The 21939-nt window shown below is 43.5% G+C and overlaps 1 protein-coding gene across 2 annotated transcripts in view; it reads left to right on the top strand.

Moving 5' to 3' along the window:
• ANO8 (anoctamin 8) overlaps positions 1-21939 on the top strand; it is a 525215-nt gene that overhangs the window by 361479 nt on the left and 141797 nt on the right. For both annotated transcript variants that reach the window (XM_069648985.1, XM_069648993.1), the window contains exons 3-4: positions 2667-2799; positions 18792-18930. In XM_069648985.1, the coding sequence (XP_069505086.1) occupies positions 2667-2799; positions 18792-18930 (272 nt within the window). The remainder of the gene's footprint in view (positions 1-2666; positions 2800-18791; positions 18931-21939) is intronic.

Genomic DNA, 21939 nt, shown 5'->3' with positions numbered 1-21939 from the left:
TTTATACATTATCAATTTAGCTTTTGGAATGGGTCCTTATGACGGGATAATGACCTACCCCTTGCAGTAATTACTCCTCCCAAGGTCTATAAGACTATTACCACCTATTGGGAACAAGGCAAGTTTATGGGTGGCGGTGAGGAAGTAAGCACATTTTGTTTAATAATGAGAAAAGGAAATGGGCAAAATGTATTAATACATTACACGTTGTTGTATTCAAATAACAAAGCCATGTTCATAATAAAAGACTTTTAATTGTAACTTTGGTTGAGCTGAAATGGTTTTAGGATGAGCGCGCATTAGGTGTAGTGTTAAAGCGGCAAGTGTCTTTTCATGAAAGTTAGAGCATGTCTCTGTTTCAGCTTTCACTGGGATGTACTCAACTGAATGTTGCCTGTCACTTTGGAGATGCAGTCAAACAGTAGCTCTCCCAAAGAAGTGAGGGGTGTGTTGCTGATGGAATGTTACTGGTTTTTGGATCCATTGAGATGATTTGTTTTTTCGCTGCCTTCTTCAGAAGTCTGAATTTGTGGAATGCAGCCCATACCAGTAGTTATTGTCTGCAATCTGAGCATTCTGATAGGGCTCCCAGGCGCTCCTATATGCAAATGATAGCTATGAATGATGCCTCTGCCTTTACTGAATTTGAAGCTACGTTTTGCAGCATTCAACTTCTGTTCCCAATTATTACAGCTGTACCAATATGAATGCAATGGCAATTGAGCATAGGCAAATCACTGACATCGGGTACATTACAAAAGTCCACGATTGACATCACATATGACAAAGATCCTCTGGGTTGCATGTGTGTGTTTCGGTCCAAAACACCTTCATTTACTTTCTGCCTCATGAATTAACAGGGAGCAAAATAGTTGAACGACCTGAAGTGACACTGTTTATAGCGAACACTGGTGAAGCTCTTCGGGAAACCATAGAGCATTTCTTTTATTGTTCATAACATAAGTAGTTCACCTAGTATCCTCTATGTGGGGATAAGGCAGAGCTGCGTGCATTTAATATATGGCTTACCACACCTATTGATTGCTGCTCTGCGATTGCTGTTATGCTTATTGTAATGCTCGTTTGTAAAACCCAATAAAATGTTATGAAAAAAAAAATGTATGGCTTTTCGCAGGACGAAACTGCTTTTCAGTCAAGACTTCCCATGTTCATTTAGTGAGATCCCAGCAGATGAGCGCACGTGTTCTTTGTTCTGAGTGCCTACAATCACTTGGGTAGTACATTTATTTATGCTTTCCCCAGTGGCATTTGACCTCTGTGGTCAATTAATGCTGCCTATGTATGTGGGCTTGCCCGGGCTATGATTGTTCACTTACTTTTGAAATGATTGTAGTTGGAAACAGGAGAGATGGATTCATCCTGGATTTGGGGGAGATTCCTCTGTGTAGGTCTGCGCCCCCTTATGCTAATATCCTGTCTTGCTCTTCCAACTCTGTGGAGCCCTAGACATGCTTGTCTATTGGAGGACAGGGCCTTGGAATCTTCTTTCACTGCTAGATGCTATAGTTCCCCTAGTTCCTCTGAAATTTGGCTGATGTATTCTGGGAAGTTCCTTCTCTTTCCCAGTTTCCCTTTTCCTGCTTCCATGGGGTGATGAGCTGAATTGCAGGACATCCCCTTCCAGCTAGGGGTTATTTTTCACTTGAAATGACCCCATTGGTCAGAAGTGTCCTAAAATGAATACTCTTGTTGCTTCTCGGTGAAATTGTCAACATTTTATTGGGAACAGTCCCCCCACAAATCCCCAATTGGCTATGAGCTCCCCCAGCACTTGAATATTCACATTTCAGATCTCACTTGCACCTCCCATTTACAGCAACAGTATTCATTATAACTGTAAAATTAGAATGTCTCGATTAGCTATGTTGGCTCGGTTATGGACCTCTAAATGTATTGCATGTAACTATTCTACAAGGTGTAATAGTTTTCCCTTTTTCTGCACTCATATATGGCCTTTCTCTTGCCATGTTATAATTTATATGAATTATAATTGGTTATTTATAAGAAGCTTAATACCCAGAGGTTTCTAAGTGAGGACACGGGGTTCGAACCTGTGTTGCTCCGTGTCGTCTTGCTTCCAAGGCGAGCGCGTTGCCCCTGAGCTATCTTCCGAGACAATACCCGGTGGTTTCTGAGCGCGGACCGGAGGATCGAACGTGTGCTATCATAATATTGTTCCACAGATGAGGCCTAAATACTGTTGCGAGATCACTGCATTCAACACTCACCAGCCACATGTTTGCAGTGTTGCGTTATTTGATCTATGTGATGTCAGCTGGAGTAACATAAATGGTGTCATATCAGTTTCCCATGTGTTTCTACCCATAAATGAATGCATTCGTTCATATTTAATTGTTGGCATACACTGCTGTATGAGGCTTGGTGTCTCTGGATAAACTAATGAGCTTCTCAAACATTCTCTCCTTCCTGGGACCACTGGAGTTCACAATTACTGTGTATTTAATAGAAATTCCCATGCTCTCTTTATGTTCATATGCACATGCTTCTTTTACACTTGGGCAGCATCGATGATAAAAAGCATTGAATTTCATAGGCTGTTAAATGCTTGCTATCCATCTAAACCTCCGCACTGTTGTGCGCAGCCTGCATGAATCGCTCTCCTCAGTGCCTCTTTGCTTTCACAGACACAGTGGATGATCACACGCTCCTCTGGCTGCTGAACCACGTCCGCCTGGGGATCCCCGAACTCATCATGCAGATCCGGCACCACAAGCACACCAAGGTCTATGCATTCTTCGTCACTGCCACCTACGAGAAGTATGTCCTTGTGTCCGTTTTCTCTGTCGTTCTCCACATTCCTGGTACTTGTGTCCATATTATTGACTTCCTTGGCACGCAGTTCCACCCTTCTCCGGGTTCTGTGCTCCAGACTGGGGGATGGATCTGTTTTACGCAGCATCATCTCGTTTCCCAGGCAAGCATGTTACCCCTGAGCCATCCTTCTGGCCTTTCTTCATTACAGATAAACATAATGACGAATAGCATGTTTAATGACGCACTGAATCAGGTTATGTAGCGCAGAGAGATCAGGTACAGGTCACATATCCAGAGGAGATCTGCTTAACATGCCTTACACAGAAGGAGGTCCACTCCTAATCACTGACACCTACACGAAGGATTCCCTGATCTCCAGTCAATCCTGCTGACACAGAAGAGGGTTTATCTCTGAGAAAAAGGTATTCACTCCCGTTTCGCTGCTCAAGGATCCCTGCCCGCACCAGATGATTGGATTAAAAAAGGGATCTACTCCAAATGTCGGGACATAGAAAAGTCTCGCTTCAAATATTGATGTAGAAGGGAGGGGCGCGTCCATTAAGTGACCCAGAAGCATGCATGCTCCAAGTTACCAACCTCTATAAGCAGTGCACACTCCAAATGACTGACCCAAAGGAGGCATATGCAAACATTCCAGGCCCTAAAAGATGTTCACGCTACATAGAAGTTATAACCCACCAAGGAGCGGTGTGTGTTTCAGATTAGAGACCCAGAAGCGAGAGAGAGTCCCGAACACCACCAATCTATGCAAGGGATGTGTTTCATGTCACTGATTCAGAAGAGGGATGTGTTCCTGATCACTGGCTAAGGAAAGATCTTTGCACAAGGTATATATAAGGAGTGCACACCTAAATTAAAAAGTGAGTAATAAAGGTCATGGAAATACTTGGTAATGTTTAACAGGTGCAGGGGAGGGAAGTACGACTCTGGCACTAGGAGTCGTTAATATGCCATCACGAACAAATCGGGGGTCCTCAGTTTGTGAACATTCCCATCCCATGCACACCTCGTATACTGACAGCAAGGTCAGTCAACAATTCGTATATTTAATATTTTATTTATTCATAGGACATTTGTATGGCGTCTATACACAAGTGTTTCCTGGTGCCACAAGACAAAGAAGGAGAGGGGAACAGGGATAAAAATGGTAACGTCTTACTAGGTCTTGTGCCATTCTTACCGTGCAAGTGCTGACGGGGGCTGAGAATGTGCTGAGGGGAGCCCCAGAGGGCAAGTGCAAGGGAAATTTGGGAAAAGAAGTGAGATGGAGGGGTTGGAGTAGAATCGGGCTAATCCGGGAAGGGTGCCTGAAGTCCAGTGCTGGTTTAGGATGCTGCGGGAGACTGGTCGAGGAGGGCCTGGCCCCAGTAAGGTTCTTAAGGGACCAGGCACTAGTCAAAGCAGCTGGGGGGGGACTTTAGCACAGGAGGGGGAGAGGAAGGAAGAGGGGAAGAGGAATGTTTTGAGAGGTTTCTGGAACTTAAGAAGATCCAGCTCAAGTCTGAGAGGGGCAGGGAGGCCATTCCAGAAGGAGGCTCTTACCGAAGAAAGAAATCTACCCCTGCCCCCACTCTATGCTTGGAGAAGTGTCAGACATGCAGAGAATGGAACAAGAGGACCGAAGAACTCTAGTAGTGAGGTATTTAGTGAAAGGGTGCTAGATGTAGAGAGGTCCCAGGCTCCAGACAGCCTTGTGGATGATGCAAACGGTCTTGAAGTTCATCCTTGCAGTCACCGGGAGCCAGTCGAGAGATTTTAGGGCTGGAGAGATGCAGTCCCTGGGCTTGAGGCCAAGAAGTCTTGCAGCCCTTTTCTGGATTAGTTGAAGAGGGCGAAGGGGGGAAAGGGGCAGATTGAGGAAGAGGCTATTGCAGTAGTCCAGCCTAGAGAGAACCAGTGTTCTGGAGACATTGACCTTCTGGGGGAAGGTGAGGAAAGGGAGAATGCCTCTGAGGAGGTGGAGCTGGAAGTTGAACTTGGCAAGGTCTGTGATTTGCGGAGAGAAGGAAAGAGTGGAGTCAAAGATGACCCCAAGTTTGAATCCAGTTTTGAGAGCAGGGCTTCTCAGGTGTTCAGGAGAGCAGTTTGCATGCTCTGAAACCAGACTGGTGGTCGTGGAGGCAGCCAGCTGATTCAGTGTGACGGGTCAGTTGGGAGATGACCAACTTCTCCATGTTTTTGGCCAAGAAAGGGGTGATGGAGATAGGGCGATAGCTGGACATAAAGGGTCAGCGGACGGCTAGTTATTCTGTTGTCCTTTAAACTGTGTATAACATATAACAAATCTTCACATATAACAATTGCACGAGTAAGCCGTTTATTTTAAAAAATTAGGATTACAAATATGATAAAATGAGCTTGACCTGTTTCGGGAGATGGTCACCCTTCATCTGGTGCAAATGTTCGGCCATCTTGCCGCTCATAGCGTTCTCTCCAAACAGATCGAGCGGCATTAGACTAGTTATTCCTGATCAATGGTAAGTGCAATTAGACAGCGCACTACTTAGAATCAGTATGTGACTTTAAATGGGGACGAAGACCATTTTACTTGTGTCTACTCGCCTTCAGTATTGATGGAATGCAATGTTTTTCCCTTTCATTCCACACCTTATGAAGCATTGATGGAGCGGCAGATTTAAAGCTACCCCTGAACGCTGGTAAGAAATTTGCTGTTTGTTGAAAATAAACTGCTTACTCATGCAATTGTAATATGTGAAGATTTGTTATATGGGGTGGCGAAGACTATGTTTGATTGTTATATGTGATACACAGTTTAAATGAGAATAACTATCTAAGATCTATTAAGTATATGAATAACATAATGATGTAGGTGTCCAACAATTGAGGACACTTGATTTTTTTCTTCAAGGAAAGATCTTTGGCAGATTAATGGTCCTGTAGACCTACCTGTTATGTTGCTTCGACTGAATGGATTAACCCTTTTCAGGCACAAAGAATCCATACTAGTTTTACCTAAGGACAGATATGCAATACTACGGAAATAAGCCATGCTGTTCTACAACGGAGGAGATGCTCAAATCCATACCACAAACCGATCAGGGCTCATCCAAATAGGGAAGAAAATGCTGTCTTAAAAACCCAGAAATGGATTGATATGATATGGCCTTTGTAACGCACCTATACAGAAGTGTTTCAAGGCGCGACGAGGCAAGGAAGGGAGGAAAGAGACAACGATCTTACTAGGCCAAGTGACATTGAAATTGTGCTAGTGCAGGGGAGGGGAAAAGTTCCTGGGGAAAGGGGGTCAGTGCTGTACATGGAATCAAAACAATAACAAGAAGTGCGGCCAGCAGGTGGCAGGTGCAAGGGTAAGTGCAGACAGCAGGTGTCCAAAAGTGCAGGTAGGGGGACTGTAGGGTTACAGATGCAGACCCAAGTGCAAGGGTTTCCGGGAGGCAGTGCGGGTGTGGAACTGGGCGGGCAGGGACCTGGGGCCGAAATCAGAGGGTAGCCAGGTGACCAGTGCAGTATCAGACAGGAAATCAGCAGGGGAGAGGAAGAGAGAAGGCAGAAGCAAAGAGGAATGTTTTGAGGTGCTTCCGTAACCGGAGATGGTTCTGCTCATATTTCAGAGAGGCAGGGAGGCTGTACCAGAGGGAGGCCCCAGCCGAAGAAAGAGATCTACCGCCAACTCGTTACTTGGAGATGCAACTGACCCTGAGGGAGTTGGAGGAGGAGGAGCGAAGAGCTAGAGTAGGAAGGTATTTGCGAAGAGAGAGTTAGAGGTATTGAGGACCCAGGCCCCAGACAGCCTTGTGGACAATGCAAAGAGTCTTGAACTTAATCCTTGCAGCCACTGAGAGGATCAAGGGCAGGTAGTGCCTTAGCACCAAGGCTCCTCACCGTGGTCTTTCATGTTGGTGATAGGGTGCGGAGGAGAGCGGGAGCGTTATGCAGGCTATGTGCAGATGTTTGCACATGGCCCAGGAAGCCTTGTCCAATCTATAAATGGTGGGGCAAAAACTAGTGACCATTAAAGTGGTTAAAACTTTTAAAATGATTTCCTCATCGAGGCTTTTTTTGCAATGAGCCCAGGATCTGCCTAGAGAAAATCAGCGAGTGGTACAGGGGTGCAAGGGTGTAAGACACTCAAAATGTGGGGGGCACAGGGGACACCTTGGGGACTTTGCTACAGATGGATTCCAAACTGCCATAGGGCTAAGTGCTAAAGTGTTAAAGCCTCTATAAAGATATGGGTTTGATTTATTGTAAGAAAGAACACCAAATGACAATTTTAACAACACAGATGCACTTCAAATCAGTTGTAGATTGCTTACCTATGGAATAAAATGTAAAGACAATTGTAATTTTTATCAAAACTTAAATAAAGTATGTGTGCACTGCTAAAACAAATGTTCAAGCATTTGAAATCTATCAGATTTTAAGGGGAACATTTCTCTTAATCGCTTTGAAGATCTCAATGTAGTTGTAGTGAAGGGATTTGCTATTATATTATTCAACTGATATGTTGGACTTGAAGAATGTTTTGTAGAGAGTCACAATAATTGATTTTCTGTTTTGCACAAAAAAGATAAACATCAATATTTGAATGGGATTCCTACAAATGAAGAAATAAAGTTCAGACATATGTATCTGCACTGCTGTAACATTGTCACAGGAGGGAGAAGCTTAATGTAGTCTAAACAAATCAATTTTAGATTCAGAAATTAAACAATCCAAATAAAATTTACCTTTGGAGCTATTGCCTCACAACAACTCCTTTGGAGCCTTATATCACTGACAATACATTGGTGGAGAAAGCCACACTTCTGGTTTACTAAAGCACTAAGGTGGCATAGTTGGAAGGAAACCTCACAGTGTGATTTCTGTTGCATGAGAGTGCCACTTGTGGGGGACGTTCAGAGCACTAACAGGATACCACTGATGGAAGCCCACTCAGAATGCTGGCGATAACACATGGTGAGTGAGAGGAGATTAAGGCAGACAGATCCGCGCACCATTTACATGTATACACCATTGACGTTGTCAAACATTCACAGGCAGCATGAAGAGTGTGGCGTGTGCTGATCTGCTTATTGATAAAACAATAACCTGAACCACAAAATAGGTTGCGTTTCACAATATCGATTTTGTTTGCATACACACTGGTTCAATTACGAGGGTATATTGAAACATAAGTCAGAAATACAATTATATAAAATATACTATATATATATATATATATATATATATATATATATATATATATATAAATAAATAGAATAAACGTGAAATTACATCTAGACCAATCACCCCAATCTCCTTGACTGCTGTTTGCCTTCTCCTTCACCATCTCTCTTTGGAATAATAGCCACATATTATTTCACAGTCCGTGAGGATCATGAACATTTGTTATGTTTTTTGTGGCATTCAGAATGCTTGACCAATTCTTTTGCTATTGCTTATATTTCTTCCAGATCCATGTTATATTGGTCTACTGCACACAGCAACATGAGCCAGTCTTTTATGAAACACTGCTGAATGTAGCAAGGGTTTCACTCGTTACAAAGCACTAAAGCATCCATCAGCCTCACTGGTCGAAGCTGGAACAGTTAAGAGGATCAGCAGTGGTTTCACCTGTACAAAGAACACACTTTCTGTGGGAAGCATCCTTCCAAAACATGTCTGCCAGTTCTGAGACTGAAGAATACTTGTTGATGCTGGATAAGGTTGTTATTTGTTCAGAGAGAAAAAAATTGTTTGGGGTATTTAACAATCATTTCAGATCCTCTCACTGGTTGGTGAAAGAGTTGAATGGAAGAGATCAGAAGGTGGGGGTGAGGGAGAGAGAAAGAAGGGAGTAGATGGGAGGAGAGGTGTTAACAAATTATAGCGAGAGGTGGGAAAAGAAGAGATTCTGGATGGAGGAACATTTGAGAGAGGGAGAGGAGTTGCAGATACTAAGATTAGTAAGATTGCGCAGGTGCAGCGTGCTGTTTTGGAAGGAAGACAACATTGAGCAGCACAGGTTCAAAACCTTGCCCTGTGCTTAGAGGCTGGACTCCGACAGGAAGTGTGATATAAGAACCCAACCTTTTATAATGAGCACAATAAAGGTAATCAGATCTCATTAATCATTTGCCTTGCTTGCTGTAACACTTTAGACACCACCTAGAACAAGTATTGATGACGCCAACAGTTTTGGCTCATCTTTAAGCATTTTATAGGCATTGTCATTACTCTAGGCACTAATGCTGGTTACTAGCTATTTCCGTCATGAACCCAGAGAGTAGCACAATTTGTTGGGTAATGTCATGACATGCTCTAGTACTCACACCATGTACCATATCGTGTTACCCTATAACGGGTAATATCATCAAAAGTCCCGGCACTCACCGTTTCGAAGGTTCTTGCATTATTATCATTCAATGTCTTTTATCTATTCTTTCATTCTGTACCAGGGTTGTGATTTGCAGAGGAAATGTTGCCCTCCCAACCAAAATGGTTAGGAAAGTCACCTCTCTTGTAGAAAAATGTGTCTTCCGGTAACAATTGTCACATCTTCTTTCTGTGGCAAACTGTGAAATATCAGTTTTGCAACAGGGGCCATCCACCCAAGAACAGGTCAATTGGCTGTGGTCGTGCTGGTAGAGAGACTCCCAGACCCCCCTTTGTTTTGCATATTAAGTAACTTTGGGTCTCACCCTAAGTTACCAGGGAAAACAAAACGTGGACCTCTTGCTCACTGTTCTTAGGGAGGCAGAGCTCCACCTCACTGATCAGGCCCAACTAGGCCGAAACTTGTGGCTGAGATTGCTGTTGGCCCTCTTGTTCAGAGGAGAGTTGCCTAGTATTTCGGTGCTGGACTGCCCCTAGGCAGGACAAAAACTGATATGCAGGGACATTTCTCCTCTGTGAAAGAGACAGTGAGCTAAAGACTTGGTTGAGACTCTCCCAGGGGCTATCCACCCAAGAACAGGTCAATGGGCTGTGTTCGTGCTGGTAGAGAGACTCCCAGACCCCCCTTTGTTTTGCAGATTTCTGGTCTGGCCCTCAGCATGAACTGCTAATAGAGCACCCTCTTTCTTAAAATGTGACGTTTTTGTATCCTGCTGGTACAAAAGCATGGTTGTGCTTTTCAACCCATCACAAACAATAACCAGTATGTTTTTAACAGGAGAGCAATTCTCACCTTGCTAAATCAAAAGCAATTTCACAGTAAATGGGGGCAGTCCAATCTGAAATCACTTGGCACTCCAAAGATGCCCCCACCTGTGATTTTGAAACAGACCAGTGGATGTGATAGGTGTGAGAGGTTAAATGGCTTTTATTTAATACATTACAAAATTACAGCCATTTTATTTGAATATTAATCTTTTAAACTCTGAATCATACAAAGCAAATATGTCTTAGTGACTTTGTGGGCTTAACATTAAGATCTTTTCACTATCTTTGAAAAGATGCTCTGAAGAACTCCTTTGATTTCTCGGATTTGCCCTCCAGCCTCTGACAAGAAGGTGGAAGAGGATGCAACAGCATCCAGCTATGCCCCCACGGCCCCTACTCCACAGAACAGTGACCTTTAATGGTCAATACAAAGGAAGGAAAGCACAGACTGTTTACATTTCTAGCACTTTGGGGAGGGAAACGGCAGGTTTCTTAACAGAAGGCCATGCTTCCCAATTGGAAAAATAAACGGCCTTTATTTTCACTTGCTCCAGATTCTGGGGGCTGGGGGGAATACATATTATTTCCACCTGCTTCAAATTGTGGGAGGGTTTTACCGCCCTATCTCTCCCATTTCCTATCGCTATGGAGTGGTACACAATTTTCAATTGTAAACAGTGAGACAGTAATATGGATTAAAAATCACCAAAATATAACATTTTGCATGCATCTTGGGTGGGGGTGATCAGGATGTCTAGCGGAGAGGCTTGCATATCTATCCATAAGCAACATCTTTTGGATCCCCACCTTCCACTCCTGTCGGTCACCCGATCGTTCTGCTCAGATGTGCACTAATGTGCTTCTTCAGTCCATGCTCGGTCGTTTACCCTGAGTTCTCTGTTGTGTTTTTAGATGACCTGCCATTTTAAGGTTTTACCAGGGAAACTCCAGGACTGAACAGAGGGACTCAGAGAGAAGTACGTACACATTGAAAGACAAAGCCATATATGTCCAGGGTACCCCAGACCTGCCATCTAGGCATTCGTTATGTGTTCAATACATGCCACAAATGTCCTGCTTTTGGGCCCTGATGAGTTTGCAGATCCACCCTACGTTTCAGAGAATGCATTAGCCCATGAGTTTACCAACCTTAGCAAGGTGGATATCATATCACTGGAATTCTGTAGTATTGGGGTTCTTGTAGCAGGTACAGGTAGGCAGAGATGACGCTGGATGCAGGTAAGTACAAAAGGAAGTTGTCTTCATTAAGTTTCAAGGCAAGTCATGAAAGGGAGGCAGGAACTAAGTACTACACATTGTCTCCAGTTGTATCTCCCATCCTGAATAACTGCCAGTCCTGGAACCTTTATGTGCTGTAAGGTTCCAGGCTACCTCATCACATTCTATGACCTGCATTGGTGCACTGACTGGCAGCCACATACTACACCTCCTCTCTCCTTACAAAACACAGACACAACAAGACTCACTGACCATGCTCTCAGAACAATCATATCAAGCATACACCACAAAACAACCAGACCGACCAACCACATTCAAAACCCTAATGCGTACTCCACATTCCCGTATCTAACATTCTACATCCACCCTAAAACAACTAAACTACCACCTACCAGGGACTGCCACTCCCGGGTCTTACAGCTGCCACCTGCAAGCACAAACCACATCAGTACCACACAACAACCAACCATGCGTATTAAACTTCCACCCTGCCGGCCACACAGGGCTTTGGGCCTGCCACGCCCACAGCACAAACGCAACCACTCAGGAACACAGCTGACATTCAAATAACCATATCAACACGAATCATGTCCACATACAATATCACCATTTTCACAACAAAGAACCCGTCATTTTCACAACAAAGAACCTGTCATTTGCACCATCAAACTGATACTCCAACTGCCCCCAAGGAACATACAAAAGTAGGAAAAGAAAGGAAAGATACAAACATGACAAAGAACACATGAAAACAACCGTTACTGCACAGAAACAGCACGTGGAAAAAAACACCACGACAGGAAGTTGATCAGACTACTGTCCAAGTGTAAAGACCTTATAAAGAAACTTGATTCCATTCACCTCCCCAAACACATGCGTACAAATCAGAGGCCTACCTTCATAGTCGTCCCTCCATGGGACATAAAATTAATTCACTGGTTCATATAATTCTACATTTCCATCCACACTTACTTCAGGGATAACCGTTTATACACACGCCCATACTTAGCACATCACATTGGGCTTCTCATTTCTTTGGGCTTGCAATTCATCAAACTAATATATGCGCCCATATTTCTCATAATAATCATTCCTCATTTCCTCGGGATACAAATGCGGCCATTTCACTAAAACATTCAATATTGACTATTGCTTTAATTGCATCTCCAACTTCATCTGGCCTTCAAACCATAGCTACCACAATGTGTCCATTCCACAATATCATTTCATAACACATCGTCTTTCCTCACTTCTCCTCATGAACATATAGTGTCATATTGTATTACATGAATGAACTTCTTTTCAATAAATTACTTTGTGTACCTGCTTTGACATCAATAATAAATATATATGTATTAGCCCACTCTCTATACATCACATAGGGCCTAATAGATTAAATCGGGTTTCACTACTTCTATTCTTAAATTCATCAAACAACCACCAGCAGGTTGTTTCTTAGGAGTTCATCAGTGCTACGCACTCCTACCCTGCAAATCCTCAAAAACAAAAAATATATCAATGCTTGCGCAGATTTATTTTACAATCTCATATTTGAGAAATACAAAAAAATCAGTTAGCAATTTAGCAATTCACTGAACACATTTCATGTGACAACAATGTGCACACTATTTTTCCAACCAAAACACACCAATATATACCAACATAAATTGGTCTGTACTAATATGAATGCACCCTACACACTCGCATTAGTGAGACGCACATTTCACCAAACGAGCACATATACATTTTCATCCATAAATCTGCATAGCATGCACAATCCTAATGTGCAAAAAAAAGCATTCCTTGAAAAATATAATTTATCGTGCCTGTGTACTATGAACCATTGAAACCAAAAGAAATATTGATACCTGTGTATATACAAACACTTACAGTCAATACTTCCATCTTTCCAACCAACCTTCCAATGTCTGCTTTCAATTCATCAACACTAAATGCACCCATTGCATCAACTATTCACTCCATTATATCATCAATTTCATCAGGGCTTCACCTACACACCCTCTAAACTGTATCAAGTAAAAATACATTTCATTTCATGACATATCATTTCATGACACCTCGCATTTAATTTCATTTATTAATGAACATAGTGTCACTACGCTATCAATATCAACTACGCCCAATTCACAATATCACAAATATATTTAATTTCATAAATTTAGCAACTCATTTCATAATATCATTCCTAAATTTACAATATCACGAATACATTTAATTTCATTTCATAAAATCATCAATGAGTTACCTGTAAGTCCATAGGTGCCACGCACCTTTACACTGCAAAAGAGAAATATTACCAATGTAGCAATCATAACATCACTGAACATTCAATATGGTATATCATTTCCCCTTATTTGCACCTGCCCAGAGAGGAAAAAAAATGTGTTATCGTACATTCGTTTCAATATGCTAGCACCACTGCAGCAAATCCACCTGAAACACCATCAAATACCTCCACAAGCTCCTACTATCAGAAAAAAAACGTTAGTCACATCAAATAACTTTTCATAGAAACTATGTGCCACATTGTTCCATGCTGCTAAATCAAAACATAAGGCTCCCATATAATCTTTATAATCTTGCTGTCCAATGCGGCATATCGAAACAATAACATGCTGATATATGCCAGCTGCGACGTTGCAGGAGTAGTTGCTGTGCACGGTTCGGCATTGTATGAATAAACTTTCCTTGTCGAGTTGACATGACTTACTCATTCACCAGGAATTTTAAAAAAACAGTACGTCATGCTCCATCTTCGGCACTAACAATCACTGCAGCTGCGAGATGAATCAACATATTTTTATTTTTTTACATCCTTTGAAGACAAATCACCACATTTCTTCCTTGCGTAAGTGATTTCAATCCGGCACACACCCAAGTCAAAGCCCAGCATGTAGCGCACAACTGAAACATTTATTTGTGTCTATAAATTCAATATTCTGAACGATATACCACTCATATCACATCCTTCTCCTGGAACTCCCCCCCGTCCCCCCTGTCACACTGAACCAGGAATCAGGCTAGTTTGCAAAGGTAAATATTTATTTATTTATGTATTTAAAATTGTATCACAGTAGATTTTAATAGGTACAAAACAATCACCAATGGGGTGACAGAACACTGAATAATATCTTTAATACACTAGGAATAAGTAAGAGCTAAACAAATGCAGCACAGAAAAAAATACTTTTGTGTTGGTTCAGATCAGATAGCACTATGGTTAGAGGTTCCACCTGCAACACCCCTCAACCCCCAATAGGCAATGTAAAGAGATGGGAGGAGAGAGCAGGTATTCAGGAAGAGCACACATCAAACAGAATATCAGTCCCACCTTCCCCACATAAATCACAAGAGAAAAACGGAATTGACTTTTCAGCTGTCAGAATGACTTTTACAATTGTCTTTAAAATTGACTGGGCAACCACACCAAATATGGTCAAAAATACTTAAATGGTTGTAAATTCCTATGGGAGCCGCTTTGAACATTTGCACACAATCACAAGCAATGACTTAGTCCAAAGAAAACATTTGAAATCTTAAAGTCCAAGTCGGAAGTAGTTTAAAGCTCTTTCACACGTGTAAACCTTTCAGATTTTTAAAATCACTTCAAACTTTTCTGTGCGCGATATTCGCGATAACGGGAGAATCCCACTGATTTGCAGTGCGGTTTTGGGTTCTATGGATAGCTATGGATGCTGGGTACAAGTAGGAGTTGAAGGTTTCTATAACAAAAACTGAGGGAGTTATAGAGGGTTTAGTAAAGGTCGTTTTTGCGAGAATAGGCATGAGAATGGAAAACAGAAATGCACTTTTGAAAATGACAAATGGGTTTGCTTACACTAGAGGATGACTATGAAAAAGCGAATACCACACAGGGATCTTACAGTCACTTGATCAGGGTGACCCGCCTGCTAAGGAAACTCGACTTCTTCAGATGGGAAAAGGGTCAGCGCAAAGATGGTTTTAACAATACTGGTTCTTAATGAAAGATAGGATGGGTTGGAAATAGGGATAGGACAAAGTAAATATACTAAGGGTCACAGTTCTTCCTATTAATGCTCACAGGATTAGTTTTTAAATTGAACCATCAGTTCTGGTCATGGATTGGGTCTGGTCTAGGAAAGACAGCACATCAGGCACGGTACTGGATCAGTGATGCCGGTCTCCGGATTTGCCCAGGATCTGCCCTCCCAGTCTGGGGGTATTTGAATCGGCTGGATGGCGAGTTCCTCAGGCAAGCCTAGTGGTGGCAATCCAGAAAATTTCAGGATACTGGTTCAAAAGGCCTTCTCACCCCACACAGCGCTTCACTGGGGGAGAGAATACATTTGAGGATTTGGGCCTTGCTGGAAATCAATAGTCTCTATTGCTGGAAAGAGATTTGGCATCTGGAGATGGAAGAATATTAAAGCTGGATGTAGGATGCTGGATCAGAGTGCTTCGTTGGAATCAGGAAAGTGGCTGGATCTGTGAGTCCCTATGTGTTGTCAGCTGTCTCTATTTATCCTCTAAAATGACATCACAAAGGGGGTCTGTGGGCCAGTTTAGCAAAGCTTTTAATTAGCACCTCCCAGTGAGTTTCTGCTGAGAGAAGGCCCTCCTCTGGGAGAAAAACCTGCTTTTCCAGTTCTTGCAGCTTCAGCCAGGCTAATTAACTTTTTAAACCCAGCAAAAAGCATATTTGTTAAATCAACCATAAATGCATTTCTTTCTTGGCCTTAAAATCTGTGGAAAAACGCAACTAAAATCTGTATTCCTTTTTGGCAACAATCCTTTTTATGTTTGCTAATCGAGCAGACTTTTTAGTTTTAGGTCATTTTAAAGTTTCCTCAGTACTCCTCTGACAGCTGTCATTCAGGTAGCCCCGGGTACTGCACCCAGATTTTGACATCGATGCTGTCAGTTTTCAGACTTTGTATGTTTCACAATGCTTCATTTGATACATGAATTTTAGCACCAGGCAAGATTTTGAATGTGGAGAAGTGTTGTGTATCGGCATTTAGGGGTATTTAGCAACAAATCAAATGTCATGTGTAAGCACATTTTGGGGTTTCACATGCAAAGTTCTGCTTCTCTCTCTGCACTCTGTTGGTCACGGAGCCCACTGGCACCTTTTCTGCAGGGTGTACTTTATTTACCCGCACCTGCATCATGGGTGGTAGGTTGTGCATCCCTCTTTGTGTGCTGAAGCACATGGTTTTTTGTAGGTTTTTGGCAGTTTTTGGCACGCACAAGGGTTATGCCGCCATTGTTGCTGTTTCTTTCACCATAACTGGCAGGGTGATGCCGCATAGCATAGTGGAGTGGGTCAATACATCCCACACTTGCTTCCCTAGCGAGGAACACCATGCTAGGCTTCAAACACGAAGGAGTCCACCCTTTCCGTGTTCCTGCATACGTCTGGCCACATCCATACGACCTTTTCTCAAATGTATTTCTCTCCGCATAGGAGAAGAGGAAACGTTGCGCTGCTCGCCACGAAAGAATTAGAACCCACAGCAACAAAGCGTTTGTTGCTTTGCCAACACCTCTTCGATATTCCATTACGTCATCATTTGATCCACAACTGCAGTGCTGGACAGAACTCGGGCCTTCCAACCGTAATAACGGTATCCAGCTGTGCATCAAGTCAAAAGTTCGCCGAAGCCCCAAATTAACCCATTGTGGGTACGGCAATGCACGCCCATGCCCAAAATTCACTGCAACATCCAAACTCATCACACGCCATGGGGACGCACTAAATACTCAGCCATATAACTTCACTGTGATGCATTTGGCATTACTCCTGCACTTCTCATTCTTTTCACAGTAACTTAGAGGGAACGCTCCTTCCCAGGATAAACAGCGCTTTTGACAGCTGCTTCTCAATGTGCACCAGACAGTGCACTCTGTTCTGGCTGCCTGCACAGGTACTCCTCTGACCAACGTACCCAACACTTGGCAGGACTTCTACCTGGACCATGGCTGTCCCAATTACTTCACTCTCCTCACCGGCAGATTTCTCTGTAAGGCTTCTCACCTCACCGGCAGATTTCTCTGTAAGGCTTCTCACCTCACCGGCAGATTTCTCTGTAAGGCTCCTCACCTCACTGGCAGATTTCTCTGTAAGGCTTCTCATCTTGGGCCATCTCTTCCTCTCTGGGGTTACTTCAAAGAACATCCTCATCGCCTCTTGTAGCAGGTACAGGTAAGCAGAGATGACGCTGGATGTAGGTAAGTACAAAAGGAAGTTGTCTTTATTAAGTTTCAGGGCAAGTCATGAAAGGGATGCCAGAGCTAAGTCATACACATCTTCTCCAGTTGTATCTGCCATCCTGAACATATGTCAGTCCTGGAACCCTGATTTGCTGTAAGGTTCCAGGATACCGCATCACATTCTATGACTTGCATTGGTGCACTCAATGCCAGCCACATACTACAGATTCATATATTAAAAGCTTGACTGGCATTTCCTCGTTTCCAGAGGGAGACATTTTCAAACCCCTCTTCATCTTGGCACTTGGTCCAAAACATTTCTATTTTTTAGTTCTTATATGCGCTTCTGCAGGAGCGGTGATGGCTTAAAGCCCCATCCACGTTCCAACCCAGGTCCTGTCTTCAACCAATGCTGGATGGATTTCACCCGATTCAGAATCTTTAAAACATTTTCTCTTTGGAAACTACAAGCCCATGTCTGAGGTGCCGTATAATCCGGCACTCAAAGTAATCTGCTGTTTTAGCACTTGAATGCAAAACCTCTGAGCTCAGAAGAGCTCTACTTCAGGTGGTGTTTGCCTGTTTTTACATTTAAGCACCATTAACGTTAGATTGTTTCAGGTACAGCTGTGTCTGGGTAATGGGGATTGGGTTTGGGATTATGATCTTCGACATGTCCCTTAAGTGGTGCTTAAGTGGTGCAATTGTTGGGCGATAAGAAAAGATGGGGACGCATACAATGGAATGCTAGTGCTGTTGAGAGCAGTGACAACAAGCAGGTGACTGTATGAAACAAACGCAGTGAAATATAATACAAGAGACTTGATAGGGCAGATGTAAAAAATATTTTTTCAGACCGAATTACTATTTACGCTGCTAAATGTAAAATCCCATTTAGGAGGGGGCAAATAAAGTTGCAATTATACTAATTTTGCTCATCAAGTTGCTATAACAATTTATATATTGTTGAGTTGGTGTATTATGTGATATATGTGCATATTTCAAGTAATGTCTATAAAGTGAAGTGTTATTGTAGCCCAGTTTAACTTTTGAAAAGCCTACCACTAACCTGCAATGACTTCCCCTAGCCACGCCCATGTTGCTCCAGCTGTTCTCGTCCTCTGCCCGAGTGGCATGCTCAAGTATTCTATCCTTTCCAGTCCTGCTGTATACAGTTTTCCTCATTGCAGGAAACTCCCTTCCCTCTCAAAGCTGCACAAAAGCGGAGACCATTTGAATTTCAGAAAATCCTGACATGCTTTCAGCATTAAAGAACTACTGAACAAATGTTGCATTTAATCACAGCTAATCTCCATTCAACAAGTGCTTTGATGTTGACTTTAGATCAAGTTCAACGTCATGTATTAACTCTCTCCCCGTTCTTTCTTCAGTTTGCTGCGGGGAGCCGAGGAGATCGGGCTTCGGAAGCCAGTTAAAGTGGAGTTTGGAGGTGGGACTCGCAGCTTCTCCTGTGAAGAGGATTACATCTATGAGAACATTGAAAACGAGCTTCATTTCTTCACCTCTCAGGTGAGTGTGGCTGTGCACACCTGTCCACAGACCTCAAACTAACAAGCGGGTGCGCGCACAGCGCACAAATAGTTACTAAAGTGGAGTACCCCTTCCATGGCATTCTTGTCTTTCTCTGCCCATTGCCCCCTTTAACTTTAGTCAAAGTTTTATCATTTCTTTTCCAAATCAAACTTTATTTAATTACTTTTTTGTTGCCACACCTATTAGGCACCATGGCCTCCTTTTTGGGCCCGTGTATTTGGCGCTTTTTTGGCTTTCTCCAAGTGTCCCTGTTTTCTTTATATTTTGAGTGCTGATAGAAAGCCACATTTCCCAAAAACATTGTCGCTAATCGGTAACTAGATGATGAAATGAAACTTAAGATAACGTAGCAATTTACTGTAAGTGCTACACAAATTGGGTATTGTGTAAGTGTGTAGATGGGTCTCAATGTTGATTTGTTGAAACAAATTGAGTTTGTCACTTCTACCTCATCCTAAACTCTCAAACGATTCAAGGAACTATCTATTTTTTTCTCAACATTCTAAAGTCCTCGCAGTCATTCTTAGCTCCTCACTCATGATGGAACCCAAAAGCCATTGATAAAAAGAATCCAGCCCTTTGTATCAAGGGCTGCAGGAACATACCTGAGCATTCCTACGCGACGTTCAAAGGAGCAAGACTTGATTATTGCAAAACCTGGTTCATGCATATTCTAACAGAAATTGACCTCCTGACTTGAGGGAATGACATACCTGCTTGTGCTCATCACCTGTAGTCATGCAATGGTGTGACACGGTTCTATGTAATGTTTCGGCCTTTTAAAGACCGAACACAATAAAGACTGAATATTTTCGGCCGATTTTGTGTTGTCTTTAAAATGACGAAACATCACATACTCCCTCGCCCCGCAAGATAATCCCTTTCCCACCCCGATCGGCCCCAGCTGGTTCTCTTGTTCCCTGCACAACACACACTTACTCCCCACACATATGTACACAGATACACACACACACACAGACACTCGCCTGACACTCCCAAGATGACTTGTCCGCGTCTCGCTGTGCCTGTAACACCCTGCACGTACTCGTGTGCGGCAGGGGCGTGACAGTTTGATTTAGAAAGGTCGCTCTGTCTGGTCAGTCTTTCTAAATTGATTATTTTTTTCTATCCATTGAAACGTTTTTTTTTTTTTACTTAATACCGTGTGACACTTCCATCCTCAAGAAACCTTGTTGGTTTTCTGGTAGAGCGTGCATCTAGTTGGGCCCCGAAGGTGAGTTTGCAGGACCTTGGTTACTAGGCAATCCTCTTTCACTACAATCATCCTCTCAAATCTAATCTAAAGTGCAGAAGAGTCGACGTGTCGCAGATTCCAACTATAGTGGCCAGTCTACTCTTCCTGTGGGCCTCTGCTTTTTAAGCAATATCTCAGACTCCAATCTTTTTCACCTTGGTTTCTGTGTACGGCACTTGGTCCTCCGGTTGTATACGAATTGTTCGTTTTACAACTGTTCGAATGACAATTGACCTTTTCACAATTGACCGAATTGTGAAGGTCAATTGTACCATATATGTGGGGGGAAACCCCCCACCCAATGCCAAACCCCCCAAAACCCATATATATATATATATATATATATATATATATATATATATATAATTTCTGATGTTTGTTAATCTGCTTAGAATCACATGCTGTGCATAGGTCCGACATCCAGTGGTCACTGCGGAGTATTGCATTTTGTTTTTCGTAGTCGAAAAGGGGACGTCGACAAGGCGTGTCTGTAACACTATCCCTATAGTGACGTGCATTGTACCCACAATCCCTCAAAGCGTTGAGGTCCCTCAGATTGTTTTTTTCCGCCCAGCTACTGGTCGCCTTTATGTGGACCCCCTCGAGAGACATTGCCAAATAGTTTCTTCGACCTTTGGTCATTTGTTATTAATATCAATAACGTAGATCCCTCCCTCGACGCAGAGCTGTTTCTCCGCCGAGCAAGATCTTCGACGGAAGGACGAGCGGAGGGGATCCTTCGGCGCTGCCGAACACGTGGCCTGGCCTCGCCGGCCATACACAGTAGGGAGAGTGGGGTTTGTGGTCTTTCTTTCTTCTCTTTAAGAATTCCTTTCTCTTTCCCCTCCCTCTCTTTCGAGGTCGTAGTCACACTTATTACCCTCAGCTATGGAGAGGACGCCATTTAGGTTTTGCCCGCTTTGCAAGGGTAAATATACCTGGAAAGATAAGCACAAACGGTGCAACCGTTGCTTACCCCTCGATCACCAGGAGGACGGCTGTGCGGCCTGTAAATTACTAAGCCCAAAACTCTAAAAGACCGCAGGGTCAAAAGGTGGGCGGCCTACGCCATGTCTAGGCCTGACTCCTCGCCCGCTGCCGCTGAGTGTGACGAGGACAGTGACTACACGGCCCCCGTAACGGAGGCTGTAGACCTCTCAAAGGAGCGTTCACGCTCCTCGTCGTCCGTCCCCGGCCCCGACAAGCCCGGCTCACGCCCAGCTTATGGGGATGAACACCCCGGCGACAAGGACGCACACGGAAAAACACCAAAGCACATACCCCCCGGCATGCATTAGTCGAAGACGAAGGCAGCCATAGCGCCAACGGAGACGCTGGGCCCCCCGGCGTCTTCCGCCGACCGTAAGGGTCGTGAGCCCTCCCCGCCACTGCTTCCGCGACAGGCGACTGGGCATTCTAAAAATAAGGGCGCTAACACCAAAACCTCCGGCGACGCACATCGCAAGAGCGCTCACGTTGCCAACAAGGACTCGACGAGCAAGGACTCGACGAGCAAGGACTCGACGAGCAAAGGCTCGACGTTACAAAGCGCGACGGCGACCGATCCCTCGGAAGAGAGAATGATTGCCGAAAGCCTCGCGCGCATAGCATCTAAGGACGGCCAGAGACGTACGGCAAGTGAGACGCCGAAAACCGTGCACAAGGCCAAAGATACGCCGAAAGCGCTGGAAAACTGATCAGGCCAGTTCCCGACGCCGACAGAAGGCCCT

Source organism: Ambystoma mexicanum, chromosome 1p, assembly GCF_040938575.1.
Source record: "Ambystoma mexicanum isolate Mex_15411 chromosome 1p, UKY_AmexF1_1, whole genome shotgun sequence".
Taxonomy (NCBI): Eukaryota; Metazoa; Chordata; class Amphibia; order Caudata; family Ambystomatidae; genus Ambystoma; species Ambystoma mexicanum.
The sequence above is the reverse complement of the archived record's forward strand: the minus strand, read 5'-3'. Positions and strand labels throughout refer to the sequence as shown.